The 16,621-nt window shown below is 42.8% G+C and overlaps 1 protein-coding gene, 1 long non-coding RNA gene and 1 pseudogene across 2 annotated transcripts; 1 reads left to right on the plus strand and 2 right to left on the minus strand.

Annotated features, from left to right (window-relative positions):
* The first annotated feature begins 1,156 nt into the window (after window positions 1-1,156).
* LOC115383754 (uncharacterized) lies at window positions 1,157-9,288 on the plus strand (annotated as a pseudogene).
* Window positions 6,665-7,234, minus strand: LOC115383818 (uncharacterized). The gene is made up of 4 exons (XR_003930764.1): window positions 7,120-7,234; window positions 7,011-7,048; window positions 6,874-6,914; window positions 6,665-6,778 (listed from the first exon to the last, which is right to left on the minus strand). It is a non-coding gene; the product is annotated as an uncharacterized LOC115383818 (long non-coding RNA).
* Window positions 9,289-10,812: 1,524 nt separating the features above from the next.
* LOC115383798 (ubiquitin carboxyl-terminal hydrolase 11-like) lies at window positions 10,813-13,716 on the minus strand. The gene is made up of 6 exons (XM_030085998.1): window positions 13,539-13,716; window positions 12,434-12,553; window positions 12,227-12,355; window positions 12,118-12,155; window positions 11,988-12,028; window positions 10,813-11,892 (listed from the first exon to the last, which is right to left on the minus strand). The coding sequence occupies exons 2-6, from the start codon at window positions 12,542-12,544 to the stop codon at window positions 11,648-11,650; spliced, it is 564 nt and encodes a 187-aa protein (XP_029941858.1). The 5' UTR covers window positions 12,545-12,553; window positions 13,539-13,716; the 3' UTR covers window positions 10,813-11,647.
* Between the last annotated feature and the right edge of the window lie 2,905 nt (window positions 13,717-16,621).

The following is a 16,621-nucleotide window of genomic DNA, read 5'->3' on the forward strand; positions in this document are numbered from 1 at the left end:
AAAATTAATCTTGAAAGATTTTATTTTGCACTTAAAGAATATTTTAATGTAAGTGCAGATATATATTTTTTTAATTTGTGGAACGTTTTTTTTGATGGACAAACCTAAGTGCATTAGTTGTGAATGACATTTTGCTTTTGCAAAACACACTGTGTTTGTGTGTGAATCATCGGCTGTGAATAAAACACGTTTTTTGTGTTGGAGAGGTTTTGGCATTAATTTCACTCCATAATCTTCTCCTTCATCTGCTGCACAGTAACATTCATTCATTCATAACATTCATTTCTAAACGTTTCCCTGACTTAACACTGAAAACACACACCAGATCATGCAGTGGCCTCTGTCCTTTCTCCCTCTTTACCTGCGTTGTCCGGCAGTTTCTCAGAGATCTTCTCCTTCAGCTGCAGCACCGTCATGCTCTTCATCTGCTCCTCGGTGTTACACAGGTCGATCGGTAACATCTCGTCCCTCAGTCCGTGGACTATCACCTGGTAGATTTTACCCATTTTTATGCCTTTTCGTGCGTTTGTGGCGCCGCTCAGAAATTAGGGCGCTCCAGTCGTTTGGACTCAACAACAGTTTCGCTTTCGTCTGTGTTTTTATTATCATGAACAACTTCAGCCATCCGCGTGTCAGGACTGCCTTTGATTTCCGTGTTTGCTTTGTGCATTTCTCGTCTAGAGATTTTTTTTTTAATAACTTCAAGAACCCATCCATCACCAATCAATGTTTTGCTGATGTAAAGGATGTTAACAGTATTTAGCTTAATAATTTAGTAATGAGATTATCATCAATGTGCAATTTGGAAAGGAAAGGAGAGAAAAACAAAAGCTGGCAAAAATGTTTCCCTGATCAGTGTTTAGGATATCCAATAATGGATGCTGGTTGCTCCACAGTGTGATCTCAGTAAATGTCACAATTAAAGAATTAAGTCATGAGTGTTGCGCTATAAATGACACCGCAAATCCTTTTTTAAATGAATAGTTTTCAGATTTCCGCATCTTCGTCACAAAGTTACATTAATACAAAAAAATTGTGTTATCACCATAAAGTTGTTCGATCTGCGTAAATAAAGTGACGTGAATGCAAAAAAAAAAACGACGCACTCGTCTCGCAGCATTCCTCCCATTTCTGGTAAACGTGGAGAAAGTGAAAGTGTGGAGTTGTTTTGGTTGGATGTGGCAGCAGCTGAGCCGTCAGAGCGTCAGGAGAGGAGACACCAGTCGGTCTTCAGGACGATCCGGGACAACATGAGCGACCAGAGACAGGACGAGAAACGCTACGACCGCAGAGACACGACTCTGAAATTCGTCAACAGGCCGGATGACCTGGATCCTCTGCGTAAGAACTGATTTATTCACGTTTTTTTTTTTTGGTTGCAATTTGCTGCTGGCGCGCAGCGATGAGAGCGCGCCCGACAGTTGGCGCGCACGCGGAGGAATGCTTCTCCCTTCCCGTTACGTGTGGAAGTTACTGTTAGTGTGTGTTTTTGTGTGACTTTCAGCGCCGGAGGAGGGAGACCCGGGCCTCAGAGCAGAGATGTCCTGCGGTCACGCCGTCACTCCGGAGTCTCTGACCGGATGGTGCCGCAGCCTGCTGGATCAGGTGCTTTCCACTGACTCACACACACTTCCGGGTGGCTCCTCCCTATGGGATCAACTCACACTCAGACAAAACAGGTTTACTCCACTTCATATAAGACATTACAGCTGAAATCTGGATTTCCTCGAGCTTCAAAATAAAATACATGTCCTTCATCAAGAAAGTGACATTTGTTGAGGCCTGCTGCCTGCTGTATGGAACCAGGAGCACATTTTCTCTCAGATTTCTCATATCTCACATTTGACACTTTGAACTGCAAAACAAGAGTAATAAAATATTGTCAACTGCATTTGCAACAGCATAAATAAATGAAAATCACATTTTCTTCAAATGATTTTGTGAAAACTGGGAACTGCTGAAGGTTGTAGACCTCTAATCTAAATGTGTGTGTTGTGTTCTGGTTTGCAGGGCCAGTACAAATTTAAGTGCCCTGCACTGAAGGATGGCACCTTCTTCAAGTGTGGTGCAGTGTGGCCTTACAAGGAGGTGCGCAGGCTGGCGGTGCTGACAGCTGAAGAGATGCAGTACTTCGAGGAGAACATCGCTCGTATGGCTGCAGCAGAACACTGTGAATTCAAATCAGTGAGCGTCTCAATGTCTTCTAAAAAATGTACAGAAGACAGTTCAGATGCAATTTCATGCAGGATGCTTGAAACCAGTTTGGGAACTAGTTTCCTTGTTGATACCTAAACAGAAAGAAAACCTGATGCTTTGCTCTGATATAAACTGGAAGATTCTTTTCCATTTGTCTTGCAGTGTCCCGGTTGTAAAACCTACCTGGAGAGGATGGACCTGACCAACCTCTGTGTGCAGTTGCACGGCTTGTGCCCAGCTGACAAGAAGAAGGTGTACCAGTTCTGCTGGCAGTGTTCGAAGCCGTGGAAAGGAACGCTCCATCCGCAGACGCTGTGCCAACGAGGGCTGCGTCAACCACGACCTGGAGCTGCTGAGAACCTGCAAGCTGACCGTCCTGCCGAGGTGCTGGAGGTGATGCCTGTCCCTCCATCCGGGCCTGTATCACCTGCGGTCAGAGGGTGGAGCACGACAAAACACAGGCTGCAAGAACATCATCTGTCCTCGCTGTCAGATCGAGTTCTGCTTTGTGTGCCTGAACTCACCCCGGAGTGCCTGAAGACCAGCACTCACTTCCAGAAATGCAGTGCTGGTGTGGCTCCAAAGCAAACATCTATCCCAGTGTGGCGCAGAAACTAAGAGGCAGGATGCACCAGCATCTATTTCCTGTTATCAACAATATCAAGATGACTTTTCATTTTCTTTGCAGTGAAAATCAAATATTCTACAATCCTGCTTTATATTGACAGCATTTGTTTGTGGTTCCTCTGCAGTATTCTCTGATTTATAAAGATAAACACTGTTCTCTGTTATCTGTTATCTGGATTTGATGTATGTTCAGTGCAGTGGCGGCTGCTGGTCTTCCAAAGAGGGGAAGTCATTTTCAGCATACATTGTAATATGTGTAATCTGTTTTTTGTATGTAAATTCTATTAGCTTTCAGCCTTTTGTACGCCCTGACAAAGTTAGACAGATCCTCAAAGCCCACTTGTGACCAGACAACACCTCCCCTGAGATAGTTCATCCAGAGGCATGGCCAGCAGGGACATTTTATTGGTGACAGCACTTCCAGTCAGCAGCTCACCTGGTCAGACCAGGACAGCTGAAAGGACCTGTTACTTTTCCCCACCTTTCGGCACCAGCTCAGTCTTAGGAGTTGATCTGTTATGCAGTTTTAACACCAATTTTCTCTTCGTAAGGAAGAATATCAAATGGCTTCACCAAAATCCGGTCCACAACATTCACATTGTCTGCCGTTGTGTGCAGCTAGCGAGCAGCTGGAGCTGCTGGAGGCTGGAGCGCTGTGTGAAGGAGAAGGGGAGAAGCTCCACAGCTGCTAGTCGAGGACCAGAAACCACAGAGTGACCGAAACGAGTCTCCCAAACACACGCTAGTCGTTTTTCACAAACACAAAGTCTCCAGGGATCAGCAAAGCCTCCAAATCAACTCAGAACAACAGAATGAAAACTTCAGAAGCACTTTGGTGTCATTTTTTTTACTTCAAGATCGCTGATTTGCTCATTTCGCTGTCAATCAAGCTTCACACAGATCATCCAATCACCATGCAGAAGCTCAGCATCCAGGCCAGCCCAATTTCCATAGACCCCCAGAGACGCTGAGCGTCCGTGGGCGGACCAGCCCAGTATTTTATCCAATGAGCGTCCAGTTTCACTGCAGCAGAACAAACCCACTCTGGCTTCCGCATGGACGCTCAGCGTCGGCTGTTTAAAGCGCCGTTCTGCTGCGAGGAGGAGTGAGAAAAAGCCGAGTCAGTTACTTGAGATAAGTAGCCGATTCTGAACAAAAGATGAACGTGTTGTAGCGCATATTTAGTCAATGAATGTTCACACAACAGTAATATTGGACCACTATTTTTGACATTTCAGGGGAAGTTGAGCTTCCCTTGCAGTCTTAGAGCAATCGCCACTGGTTCAGTGGTAATTCAACATGAATAAAGATTGTTTTCAAGTAAAGGGCAACTCCGGTTTTTTGACACCTGGACCTTATTTATAGTGTGTGTGCATGCTCCTACTCAGACAAACATGGGGCAGCTCGGAGTCCTCCAGAAGTTATTTAGATCCAACCGATTTAGCCGTACTTAGCGGGGGCCACGGCAATGGAGCTTTAGCGCTGGACATAATCTCTGCAAAGTCGCTCATTTCAGCCATATTCCTCATCCATCGCCAGGTGTTATAAAGTCAGCTCGTTCTACTGTCTTCAGGTGGGTCAGCTGACAGTTTTCGCTAACTTAGCCACAATTAGCTGGATGGGAACGTTGCAGCTCCTCTCCCCAGCAATTATGAAAACAACATTAGAGAAATGGCAAGGGAACATTGAAATGATTCAACATCCAAAAACAATGAACTGATTTTTAATGACACAGTTAAAATATTTCTTTGTATTATATATATATCCAAATTATTAGACTGCCAGTGGAAGTTTTATTCAAACTAAAGTCAATAAAGAGCCATGCACCACTTTTGTTACCGGCTCTAGATATAGACTTGTCTGTGCTTCGAGAACAGATTTACAAAAACATCAACAGAAGCGAAATTGTTTCACAACTAATCCCCTGTTCATAAGTTGAATTTCTGAATCATTCATATATCATGAGAAATGAAAAATGACTCACAGGATGGATTCAAGCATTTATTAAGGTCACTTATCACCGTTGTTTTTTTTTACGCCCCACTTCAAATCACCACTGTTAGTACACCAGTAAACATGTATAAACTGTATAACATCGTCTCATAAACCTGTCAACATCAGTGATTAATAACTCCTCATTGCTTCGGTTCAGTCACATGACAATCACCGAATTATATGAATAGAAAAAAGAGTCCAGGACTCATGTTGGTCAAAACCATTCACTCCGACAAAGACAGGAGTGATACAATACTTGGTTTAGTTTACAACCCAAATAAACAACTTTCACAATGCAGCCCATAACATGGAATTTATTCTAAATTATATTGAACCCTCTTTTAAATTAAACTTTTAAAATGTGATTTGATCTTGCAGCTAAACAAAGCTGTGATAAAAATAAAAATCACATTGAACAACCAGGAACAAGAAGAAATGAAATGCTTTTAATACACAAGTTTAATACATTCTAGACTGATAGCAGAGTGACTCTGGCCAAAGTCTGCTCTCTTATTTTGAGTTAGAATTGTGATCACTACTTTTCTCGCAGGGCGTGTAATAAAGAAACACTGTTCAACAAACATCCTTCAGAGGTGGCCCCACGCTGCACTTCAGCCAAGCCAAAGTCTTGACCTTCTAGGAGTTTGTGGGGACCAGTGGTTTGAACTGGAGCTGGAGGGGGGATTATTGTGCAAACTCAATCCTACCTCAATAAAAGCATGGATGATTTGAAGGTATGAATTTTGGTGTGTGTGAATGTGTGCTCTCTTAGTATTACTGGTGTGACAGAGTGGCAATGTCCACGCACCAGGTGTGAAACCCAGTGTGGGCTCTGCCAGCTGAAGTACCAGGTTTCTACTGTATGTGTCCAAAGTGATGGAACAGCATGTCCTCTGTCTGAGTACCATGTCCCTTCTTTCAGGTTTCTCTAATGAACTTGAATCACTTAGATTCATATTGCAGAAATGTTCTGACAAAGACTCCACCTCTGCTTGGTTTTGAATTCCTTTGCTTTGTTTTCACTTTTCCTGTATTTCCTCTCTTTGTTTTCTCTCATCAGTTCTTCCTCACTGTTGTGTCTTTTCACACTAACATCTGGCCTCGTCTCTTTGCTCAGATCCTCCTGTGGCCTCAGTTTGAAATGATCCCCAGACTGTGTTTTATCCTGACCCTCTGCAGTCTGACTGCTGTGTCTTTGAGGGTTTTCTCTGGTTTGTTCCAGTCCATCATCTGTCCTGATCTCTCTCCTCTCCTGACACTTGTTCGGAGGAGGACGAGTAGAATAACTACGTTGCAGGCAGAATTCAGTTTCTGATCTGTTCACCTTCTCATCTGCTGGTTTGTGAATATAACTCTCAACACCTCCTCTCCTGTCTTCCAAAGTTCTCCTAACTTGATCTTCTGATTCATAATCTTGTCCTGAAGTTTGATCCGTTGCTGAACAGTCATTGTGAGGATCATAGTTAACAGCTGCAGAGGTCTGATCTTCCACATCTTGATGGAAACTTTTGCTTTGAGAACTTTCTTCCTTTCTTTGTTCCTCATGTCTTGTCTCTGATGTCTCACTGCTTGTGTTTCCTGGAGGACTGCGGCAAAGATTGTATTTTGTCTGTACATTTTTGTGCTCTCCTGCGGCTTCCTGTCATCTGCTGCTTTTCTGCTTGGTTCTTCTTCCTCACATCTGCTGGACTCCTTACTCCACGTCTCACTTCATCTATAGTAGTATTCTGTCTTTGTCCTCTGAAACAACTTTTTTTTTACTAAATATGTTTCTTCTCTCCTCTCTCTTCATCAACAGAGTTACTCCTTCCTTCACTCTCAGTAACATTTCTTGAACCTGCTGTTGTCTCCTCGTCCTCCTTGTCTTCTCTCTTCACAGCGTTTCCTCTCAGATCACTGACGCCTCTGGTTTGCAGTGTGGAGGCTGCAGGAGGGGACGCCTCGTCTCCAGATGAACTTCCTGCAGCACACATGGACGGATGAAGTCGATTCAAACTACGTGTTTTATACTCATCAGGACTGATCCAAATATTTCACAAGTGTTTACATTCTTACTTTTCTCTCTCCGGTAAAATAGAAGATAAGCATCTCTGAATCTGGAGAAGTTACATGAAGACAAGTTATGGTAATTTACAGTAAATATTGAATAAACAATGAACAATGAGAAGGAAACACTGTGGCTGAACACTGACCTGTGACTGGAATCCACCTGGAGAGGCTGGAATGAAAGCTGATCATAAAAATATAAATTAAAATACATTTTTTCATTTACCATAAAATTGAACTACTAACCAGACTCACCGGCACTACTGTGGTGTCACTGAACTTATACCATTTCCCATCATCCTCAGACTTGATGGTTGCAGTGTAATGTCCTGCTTTCAGACCACCGCTGTGCTCCACACATGCATACAGCTCATAATTCTGACCCTGATAGTTCAAAGAAAGCATATAAACAAAACACATGCCGAAATGTTGAAACCTTAAATATGACAATCTGGAGTTTACCTGTACTGGTATTAAGTGGGGAACCTCCACACTGCGCTGGATTTTATCATATTGATTCCACCTGTGGTCAAACTGAAATCTCTTCAACAGCAGCGTCAGAACTTCTGGATGATCTTTCATGTCAAATTTCTGCTCCAAAACAAATGAAAAGAAAAGATAGCGGACAAAAGAATACAGTGGAAACAAAAAAGAGAAGTGAAGTTGTGCAACATGACAAATAATTTTTTTTTAACATAATCAATCAAATCAAACTTTATTTGTAGAGCACTTTTTCATATTAATGAAAACAACGCAAAGTGCTGAACAGTAAAAATCAGTAATAAAAACAAAAGAATAAAAATCACACCATCAATAAGTATACACCACACACACACACACACACACACACACAATTTTGTCTTTCTATCCTTGTGGGGACCTTCCAATGACTCCGATTCATATCCAACTCCTTACCCTAACCCTAACCCACACCAAAATAAAGCCTAACCCTAAAGAAATGTTTTTGCACTTTTACTTTTTTCAGTAACAACAAAATGGTCAAGAAAACACTGTTTCCCCTCATTAGGACCGGAAAAAGGTCCCCACAAGGCACGTCGTTCCAGGTTTTGCTATCCTTGTGGGGACATTTGGTCCCCACAAGGATAGGAAACCTGGAAAAATACGAGTATACACACACACACACACACACACACACACACACACACACACACACACGCACACACACGCGCGCGATGTCCCCTGGGCCCGGGACAACAGACCCGTTTGTCCCCCCCTGTCAGCCGGCCTGCCCAACTATGTGAAAGAAAGACTGCCCTATCTCTCAATGATAAAGAATCCTTTAAAAAATTCCTGGATCCAGACAGTGATCCGGATCATCATAAAAATTTATGGATTCTAAGTTAGCCCAAGACCCACCTTTCCACAAAGTTTCATTGCAATCCGTCCATTACTTTTTCCGTAATGTTGCTAACAAACCAACCTACCAACCAACAAACCAACGTGATTACATAACCTCCTTGGCGGAGGTAATAAATAAAGCTACTGCAGGCAGCTAACAAAGACATTACCGTGTATTGTCATGCCAGCCATCATGCTGCTAAATTACACCAATTGCACAAAACATATAGTCCTAAATGTTCCAGTAGATTATCACTCACCAGTCTTGATTTTTCTCTTCCTTCTCCTTTCTGTTCTTTCCTTTCTGTCTTCCCGATGAGACACTCTCAGGTGCCTGACTGGCTCCTGTCAGGAGCTGGTGGGCCCCCTTGTCAGGGATTCTGATAACAGCGTGGTTTACACTTTCCTACACTGACCGTCACATCATTTAAAGGGAGGTCACTCAGTGTGGTGTTGCATTCAGTTCATAACCAGTCCTTGACTGGGGGGCCCTGCCAGCTCGGGGCCTCAAGCAATTTTTTGGTTGCCTGCCTTGTTGCGGCCTTACGAGGAGGGCTGCATCAACCTCGACCTGGAGCTCCTGAAGAACTGCAAGCTGACCGTCCTGCCTGAGGTGGAGGAGGTGACTGATTGTCCCTCCATCCTGTATCACCTGCAGTCAGAGTGTGGAGCACGACAAAACAAGCTGCAAGAACATCATTTGTCCTCGCTGTCAGATCGACTTCTGCTTTGTGTGCCTGAAACTCCTGAAGACCAGCACTCACTTCCAGAAATGCAGTGATGGTGTGGCTCCAAAACTAACATCGACCAGTATCCCGGTGTGGTGCAGAAACTAAGAGGCACCACATTCCTGTTATCAGAAATATCAAGATGACTTTCATTTTCTTTGCACTGAAAATCAAATGTTCTACAATCCTGCTTTATATTGACAGCATTTGTTTGTGGTTCCTCTGCGGTATTCTCTGATTTATAAAGATAAAACACTGTTCTCTGTTTATCTGTTATCCTTGATTTGCTGTCTGTTCAGTGGTAATTCAACATTATTAAAGATTGTTTTGAAGTTAACATTGTCTACATGTATGGCTCAAAGTGGAAATTCTAGGTAAAGCAGAATGCTTGTTTTGTGAAATAAATTCCCCAAATGTTGCAGGGAAAACTCACAAACTCCAAACAAAGGTCTCAGTGTCAGACCCTCAGTCATGGTAAAAACCTGAAATTAAAAAATGTCTTTAGCCAAAAGGAATAAAAAAGAGCACAGTGGGAAAAAAAGCACAGCCCAACCTGGATCTTTTGTGGGACTATAGCACCCTCTAGCGATCAATTTGAAACAACATTAGAGAAATGGCAAGTGGAACACTGAGAAAATGATCCAACATCCATCAACAATGAACAGATTTTTAATGACACAGTTAAAATATTTCTTTGTATTTTAGATTTCATCCAATAATACCAGCTGCCAGTGGAAGCTATATTCAAACTAAAGTCAATAAAGAGCCATGCACCACTTTTGTTACCGGGACTCTAGATACAGACTTGTCTGTGCTTCGAGAACAGATTTGAAAAATATCAAGCGAAGCGAAATTGTTTCACAACTAATCCACTGTTCATAAGTGAAATTCTAAATCATTCAGACATCTTTAGAAATTATAAAGGACTCACAGGATGGATTAAAGCCATTTATTGAGAAGGTCAATCATCACCGTTGTTCTTTGCACACACTTGAAATCACAGTTACATTACACAAGTAAATATTATGTATAAACCGTACACATCTCAAAAACCTGTCAAATATCAATGATTAAAAACACCTCATTTGCTTTGCTTCAGTCACATGACAATCACTGAATTATAAGAATAGAAAAAAAAAGTCCAGGACTCCTGTTGGTCAAAAACCATTCAGGAGGAATCAGATGAAAGACAAAGACAGGAGTGATACAAAGCTTTGGTTTAGTTTACACCCAAATAAACACTTTCACAATGCAGCCCACTAACATGGAATTTATTCTAAATTACACTGAACCCTCTTTTAAATTAAACTCTTAAAATGTGATTTGATCTTGAAGCTAAACAAAGCTGTGATAAAAATAAAAACCAAACTGAACAACCAGGAACAACAAGAGATTTAACACTTTTGATACACAAGTTTAATACATTTCCAGTAATGTGACTCTGTCCAAAGTCTGTACTCTCTTATTTTGAATTTTAACTGTGATCAGTACCTTTCTTGCAGGGTATGTAATAAAGAACACTGTCGAACACTCTTCCTTCAGAGGTGGCCCCACGCTTCACTTCAGCTCGCCTGCCAAACCGCTGTGTCACTTCATGATTAACATTTGAGCTTTGTCGGATTTTGTGGTGGACCAGTGGTTTGAACTAGAGCTGGAGGGAGGATGGGATGTGCAAACTCGACCCTACTCCAATAAAAGCATGGATGATTTAAAGGTATGAATGTTGGTGTGTGTGAATGTGTGTCTGTTGGGATTATTGGGACGGCAGAGTGGCAATGTCTGCACACCAGGTGTGAAACATAGTGTGGGCTCTGCCAGCTGAAGTCACCAGTGTTTCTACTGTATGTGTCCAAAGTGATGGAACCACTCATGTCCTCTGTCTGAGTACCCATGTCCCTTCTTTCAGGTTTCTCTAATGAACTTGAATCACTTAGTTTGAAATTGTAGAAATGTTCTGACAAAGACTCCTCTGCTGTTTTTAAATCATATTTTTTCTCTGCTTCTCTTTCCCTTTTCCTGTATTTCCTCTCTTTGTTTTCTCCCATCAGTTCTTCCTCACTGTTGTGTCTTTTCACACTAACATCTGGCCTCGTCTCTTTGCTCAGATCCTCCTGTGGTCTCAGTTTGAAATGATCCCCAGACTGTGTTTTATCCAGACCCTCTGCAGTCTGACTGCTGTGTCTTTGAGGGTTTTCTCTGGTTTGTTCCAGTCCATCATCTGTCCTGATCTCTCTCCTCTTCTGACACTTGTTCAGAGGACGACGATTAGAACTCCGTTGCAGGCAGGATTCAATTTCTGATCTGTTCCTCTTCTGATCTGCTGGTTTGTGAATATAACTCTCATCACGTCCTCTCCTGTCTTCCAAAGTTCTCCTAACTTGATCTTCTGATTCATAATCTTGTCCTGAAGTTTGATCCGTTGCTGAACAGTCATTGTGAGGATCATAGTTAACAGCTGCAGAGGTCTGATCTTCCACAGCTTGATGGAAACTTTTGCTTTGAGAACTTCTTCCTTTCTTTGCTCCTCATGCCTTGTCTCTGATGTCTCACTGCTTGTGTTTCCCAGAGGACTGCGGCAAAGATCATATTTTGTCTGTACATTTTTGTGCTCTCCTGCCGGCTTCCTGTCATCTGCTGCTTTTCTGTTTGGTTCTTGTCCCTCCACATCTGCTGGACTCCTTACTCCACCTCCTAGTTCATCTATAGTAGTTGTTCTGTCTTTCTCCTCTGAAAAAACCTTTTTTTAACTCAATATTTTCTCTCCTCTCTTCATCAACAGCGTTACTCATTCCTTCACTCTCAGTAACATTTCTTGAACCTGCTGTTTCCTCCTCGTCCTCCTTGTCTTCTCTCTTCACATAGTTTCCTCTCAGATCACTGACGCCTCTGGTTTGCAGTGTGGAGGCTGCAGGAGGGGACGCCTCTTCTCCAGATGAACTTCCTGCAGCACACATGGACGGATGAAGTCGATTCAAACTACGTGTTTTATACTCATCAGGACTGATCCAAATATTTCACAAGTGTTTACATTCTTACTTTTCTCTCTCCGGTAAAATAGAAGATAAGCATCTCTGAATCTGGAGAAGGTACATGAAGACAAGTTATGGTAATTTACAGTAAATAGTGAGTAAACAATGAGAAGGAAACACTGTGGCTGAACACTGACCTGTGACTGGAATCCACCTGGAGAGGCTGGAATGAAAGCTGATCATAAAAATATAAATTAAAATACATTTTTTCATTTACCATAAACTTGAACTACTGACCAGACTCACCGGCACTACTGTGGTGTCACTGAACCAATACCATTTCCCATCATCCTCAGACTTGATGGTTGCAGTGTAATGTCCAGCTTTCAGATCACCGCTGTGCTCCACACATGCATACAGCTCATATTTCTGACCCTGATAAGTTTAAAATAAGCATGTAAATAAACACACGGTCACAATGTTGAACCTTAAATATGACAATCTGGTGTTTACCTGTACTGGTATTGAGTGGGGAACCTCCACACTGCGCTGGATTTTATCATATCGATTCCACCTGTGGTCAAACTGAAATCTCTTCAACAGCACTTCTGGATGATCTTTCATTTCAAATTTCTGCTCAAAAACAAATGAAAAGAAAAGATCGCGACAAGAGAAATGCAGTTGAAACAAAAAAAGAGGAGTGAAGTCGTGCAACATGACAAACAGAATTTGTTTTTCAACATTATAAAGGAGAGCAGCCTCTCAGGTTGGTCCACAAGTGATCAAAAAAAAATTATGAATCTGTTGGACTTGAGTATACATGGTGTGTGTGTAACAGGTCTCAGGTTGAGTACCCATAAACAGATAAGAAGTCCTGTAAAACAGGAAGAAAAGATGAAACGGACGACCGATGCTTCTGGTGCAGTCTGGCTTCCTCAGCAGAATTTATTCACAATTCCCATAGTATGTTCTTTCTTTTCCCATATTTTCTTAAACATATTAGAAACAAAATCACAACTGATCACAGACAGTAACAATTCAATCCTATTTTCCTCAATGAAACAACAAAATATCATTTTACCACAAAATATGATCTTACATCAGTATAGTACTGCATTAAAACGTTCCCTTTCAGTCAAATCAACTGTTTATCACTCAGATCAAATCTAAATCAATGAATTGTAACTTATTTAACCTTTCTTTAAGTTGAAATTGCAGACACGAGTGTATTACTCTTAAATTATGGATTAATGTATGCGCTGAAGACAAAGTTGATCCATTTTCACCATTTTCAAACAATCACATGAAGATATTACTGTAACTCATAACTTATTTACACAATCAACAACATACAAATCCATAAGAATGATATTTAACCTCAAACAAAATGTGCAGGAGCCATGAATTAATATAGAGTTTTGGTCACAAAGGAAAAAACTACACCACTGCTGTGCCATCTTATGCCACATGTGACACACGGAGGAAACACGTTTCCCATTCATTCAAAAAACCACGGTCAAATCTACTCAAAACATGAACAAACTCAAATGATCATCTTCTCCAAACATTTAATCACCAGTTTGAGTAACTTTTATGAATATATTCACAGTCCACTAACCTGTAAAACAGGAAGAAAAGATGAAACGGACGACCGATGCTTCTGGTGCAGTCTGGCTTCCTCAGCAGAATGAGGAAGTTGATACTTCCGTTTGCACAGAGAAGCAAGGCGCCACTGCCTCCTACTGGTGGCACTGAATAAGTGTCTCAGAAGAAAATAATTTTCTTTGCTCTTAGGATAAGCAATAATTAATCACTTTGGATTATATTCACAAATCTACAGAAATAATATACTCAAAATAAACAAAACTTCATAAAATGTGACCGACATTTAATGAGCGTCACACGCTCCCTGACAAAATGAAAATGGCTCCAGACATTTAAATACTCACAAACCTCAAACTTTTTCAATATTTGTATTTACAGTTCAACATTCTGGAACAGTTCCAATATCCAAAGGCATGTATGTGTGAGTCTGTCAGTACACCCATAGTGGTGCAACAAATGGTGTGGTTGACGTGTATGGTAAGACTTGGTAGGATGGGGGGTATGGCAGCACCTTGAAAGGTGTGTGGTAGGTCATTGGGTATGTTTGCATTTCCCCAGTTGGTACTGCTGACAGTCCATGGGCCCCCACTGTCTGGCAAAAAGTCTGTTGTTGGTATGAAGGTCGGCCTAATGTGTCGTATGTGAGCATCTGAGTGGGTTTTCTCTCACGGGTGGACCTCCGGGTTTGTGGCTGGCGAGCCTGATCATTATTGGGCAGTTCACTTGCTGTCTGAGGGGTTACTAGTTCTGTGGCTTCTTGCTCAGCAGGTACTGGATCAACAGGTAAGTACTCCTCTTCTGCCCATTCCTCGTCATGTGTCCCTTGTCCCATTTCTCTGCTCTCTACGTCAGGCAGACTCTCTCTCCCTCCACTGACTTGGAGTTTTTCTCTAGCTTCTCTTTCAGATACAGGTGGTTGTGTTTGGTCAGATCTCTCAGTAGTTGTTACGTGGTTAGAATGTCTCTGAGGCTCACATAGTGGCTCTGGTGTGTTCTCAATTCTTGTCTTCACAGGTATTCTCAGCCAGTATTGGGGTCCATCATCATCAGAGGAGTCACTGCTTGGGTTCCACTCACTCTGTCTCTTTGTGTTTGGATGTCTGACCCTTGATCTTTGTTGGAGTGGGTCAGTTGATGGAGCAGGTAAGTGTTTTGGTGTTTTCGTCTTTTGTCCAACTGGTGATCTCTGTGATGGTTGAGGGAAGTCTATTGGTAGGTCATTAACTAAGTGAAGTAGATTGCGGTGTAAGGTACGCACTCTATTTCCACCAGTTTCCGGTACCACTTTGTAGACTGGCCCATCTGCAACTCTCTCCTTCACAACATGGATCGCATCTTCCCAGTACGCTCTTAGCTTCCCTGGGCCACCTCTCTCACCCAGGTTACGCACCAGGACGCGATCACCTGGTTCAAGGACAACACCTTTCATGTGGCGGTCATAGTACCTCTTTTGTCGAGAACTTGACTGTTGGCTGTTTTCAGAGGCAAGTCTGTACGCTTCCTTCATTCTAGAGGCCCACTTCTCTGCATAACCTTTCGGAGAAGTAGCTTCTTCATCAGTGTCCAGGCCAAATATCATGTCCACAGGCAGACGTGGGTGACGACCGTACATCAGACAGAAGGGGGAAAACCCAGTCGCTTCATGCCTGGTACAATTGTATGCGTGGATGACTTTTGACAGATGCTCTTTCCACCGTTCTTTTTCTTTTTCTGTCAGGGTCCTGAGCATCTGTAGCAGGGTACGGTTGAATCTCTCTGCAGGATTCCCTTGAGGATGGTACGGGGTGGTCCTTGAGTGACCCACACCACTGAGCTGCTGCAAGGTTTTAAACAGCTCGTTCTCAAATTCTCTCCCTTGGTCATGATGTAATTTCCATGGATACCCGAAACGTGGGATAAAATCATCGAAGAGTTTCTCTGCAGCCGTTTTGCCAGATTTATTTCGAGTTGCATAGGCTTGTGCAAATCTGGTAAAGTGATCGACGATGACCAGAATGTACTCAAAGCCTCCCTTACTGGACTCTAGGTGGAGGTAGTCAATCGACACAAGTTCGAGGGGTGAGCTGGTGGTAATACTCCCCATAGGCGCTCTGACATGTGAGACAGGCTTTTTCTGCTTGATACAGGGGCATTTTCTTGTCACGTAAGCTTCAACATCCTGCTTCATGTATGGCCAATAAAATCGATCCCTCGCCAGGCCCAGAACCCTCTCGGTTCCCATATGACCCATGTCATCATGGAGGTATTTCAGAACCATAACGCGGTACTGGTTTGGCAGGACGAGTTGGCTTCTTTGACTGGTTTCTCTGTATAGCAGACCATCTTTGAGGTGGAGTTTCTCCCACTCATGCAGAAGTTTCCTGGCTAGACCACTCACTCCCCTCCTCATGTCACTGGTCAGACTGCTGGTAGTCTCTTTCAATCTGATTATTTGGCTGATGGCAGGATCATCTCGTTGAGATTTCATGAGCTCATCACGACCTATGGTTGGGAGCAGTTCTGGTGACTGGATGGCTGAAGTATGATGCGACAAGTTTAGGGCAGCCACATAAGCGATGTCACGTTGCTTTGCAACCCTGCTGCCTTCCCATGTTGCCAGAATGGTCTCCTTGGACAGCTCCTGTGTGCATGTGTCCACGTAGCTGTCAATGTCTAAGGGCAACCTAGACAGGGTGTCTGCATCAATGTTTACTTTTCCTGGTCGATATTTCACTTCAAACCGGAAGTCAGCAAGCTCACCAACCCATCGGTGGCCAACCGCATTCAGCTTAGCAGTGCTCATCACATAGGTCAGCGGATTGTTATCTGTGTAGACAACGAAGTGGGGTGCATAGAACAGATAATCTCTAAATTTCTCACTTATGGCCCACTTTAAAGCCAGAAACTCGAGCTTGCCTGAGTGAAGGTTGTAATTTCGTTCTGCAGGCGTCAGCGTCCTTGACCCATAGGCAATCACTCTGAGCTTTTCTCCTTGTCGTTGGTATAGGACGGCACCCAGTCCTTGTTCTGACGCATCAGTGTGAAGCACAAATGGGAGGTCAAAATCAGGATAACCAAGCACTGGGGGGTTTGACAAGATGTGTATGAGCTGGTCTA

Source organism: Salarias fasciatus, chromosome 3 (genome assembly GCF_902148845.1).
Source record: "Salarias fasciatus chromosome 3, fSalaFa1.1, whole genome shotgun sequence".
Lineage (NCBI taxonomy): Eukaryota > Metazoa > Chordata > Actinopteri > Blenniiformes > Blenniidae > Salarias > Salarias fasciatus.

Excerpts from the sequence above, each read along its gene's own strand:
- LOC115383798 (XM_030085998.1), bottom strand. The coding sequence starts at position 12,544 with ATGAAAGATCATCCAGAAGTGCTGTTGAAGAGATTTCAGTTTGACCAC. Across the intron at positions 12,029-12,117 it reads CAGGTGGATTCCAGTCACAG|ATTCAGAGATGCTTATCTTC; the intron begins GTCAGTGTTCAG and ends TACCTTCTCCAG. Across the intron at positions 11,893-11,987 it reads ATTTTACCGGAGAGAGAAAA|GAAGTTCATCTGGAGAAGAG; the intron begins GTAAGAATGTAA and ends TGTGTGCTGCAG.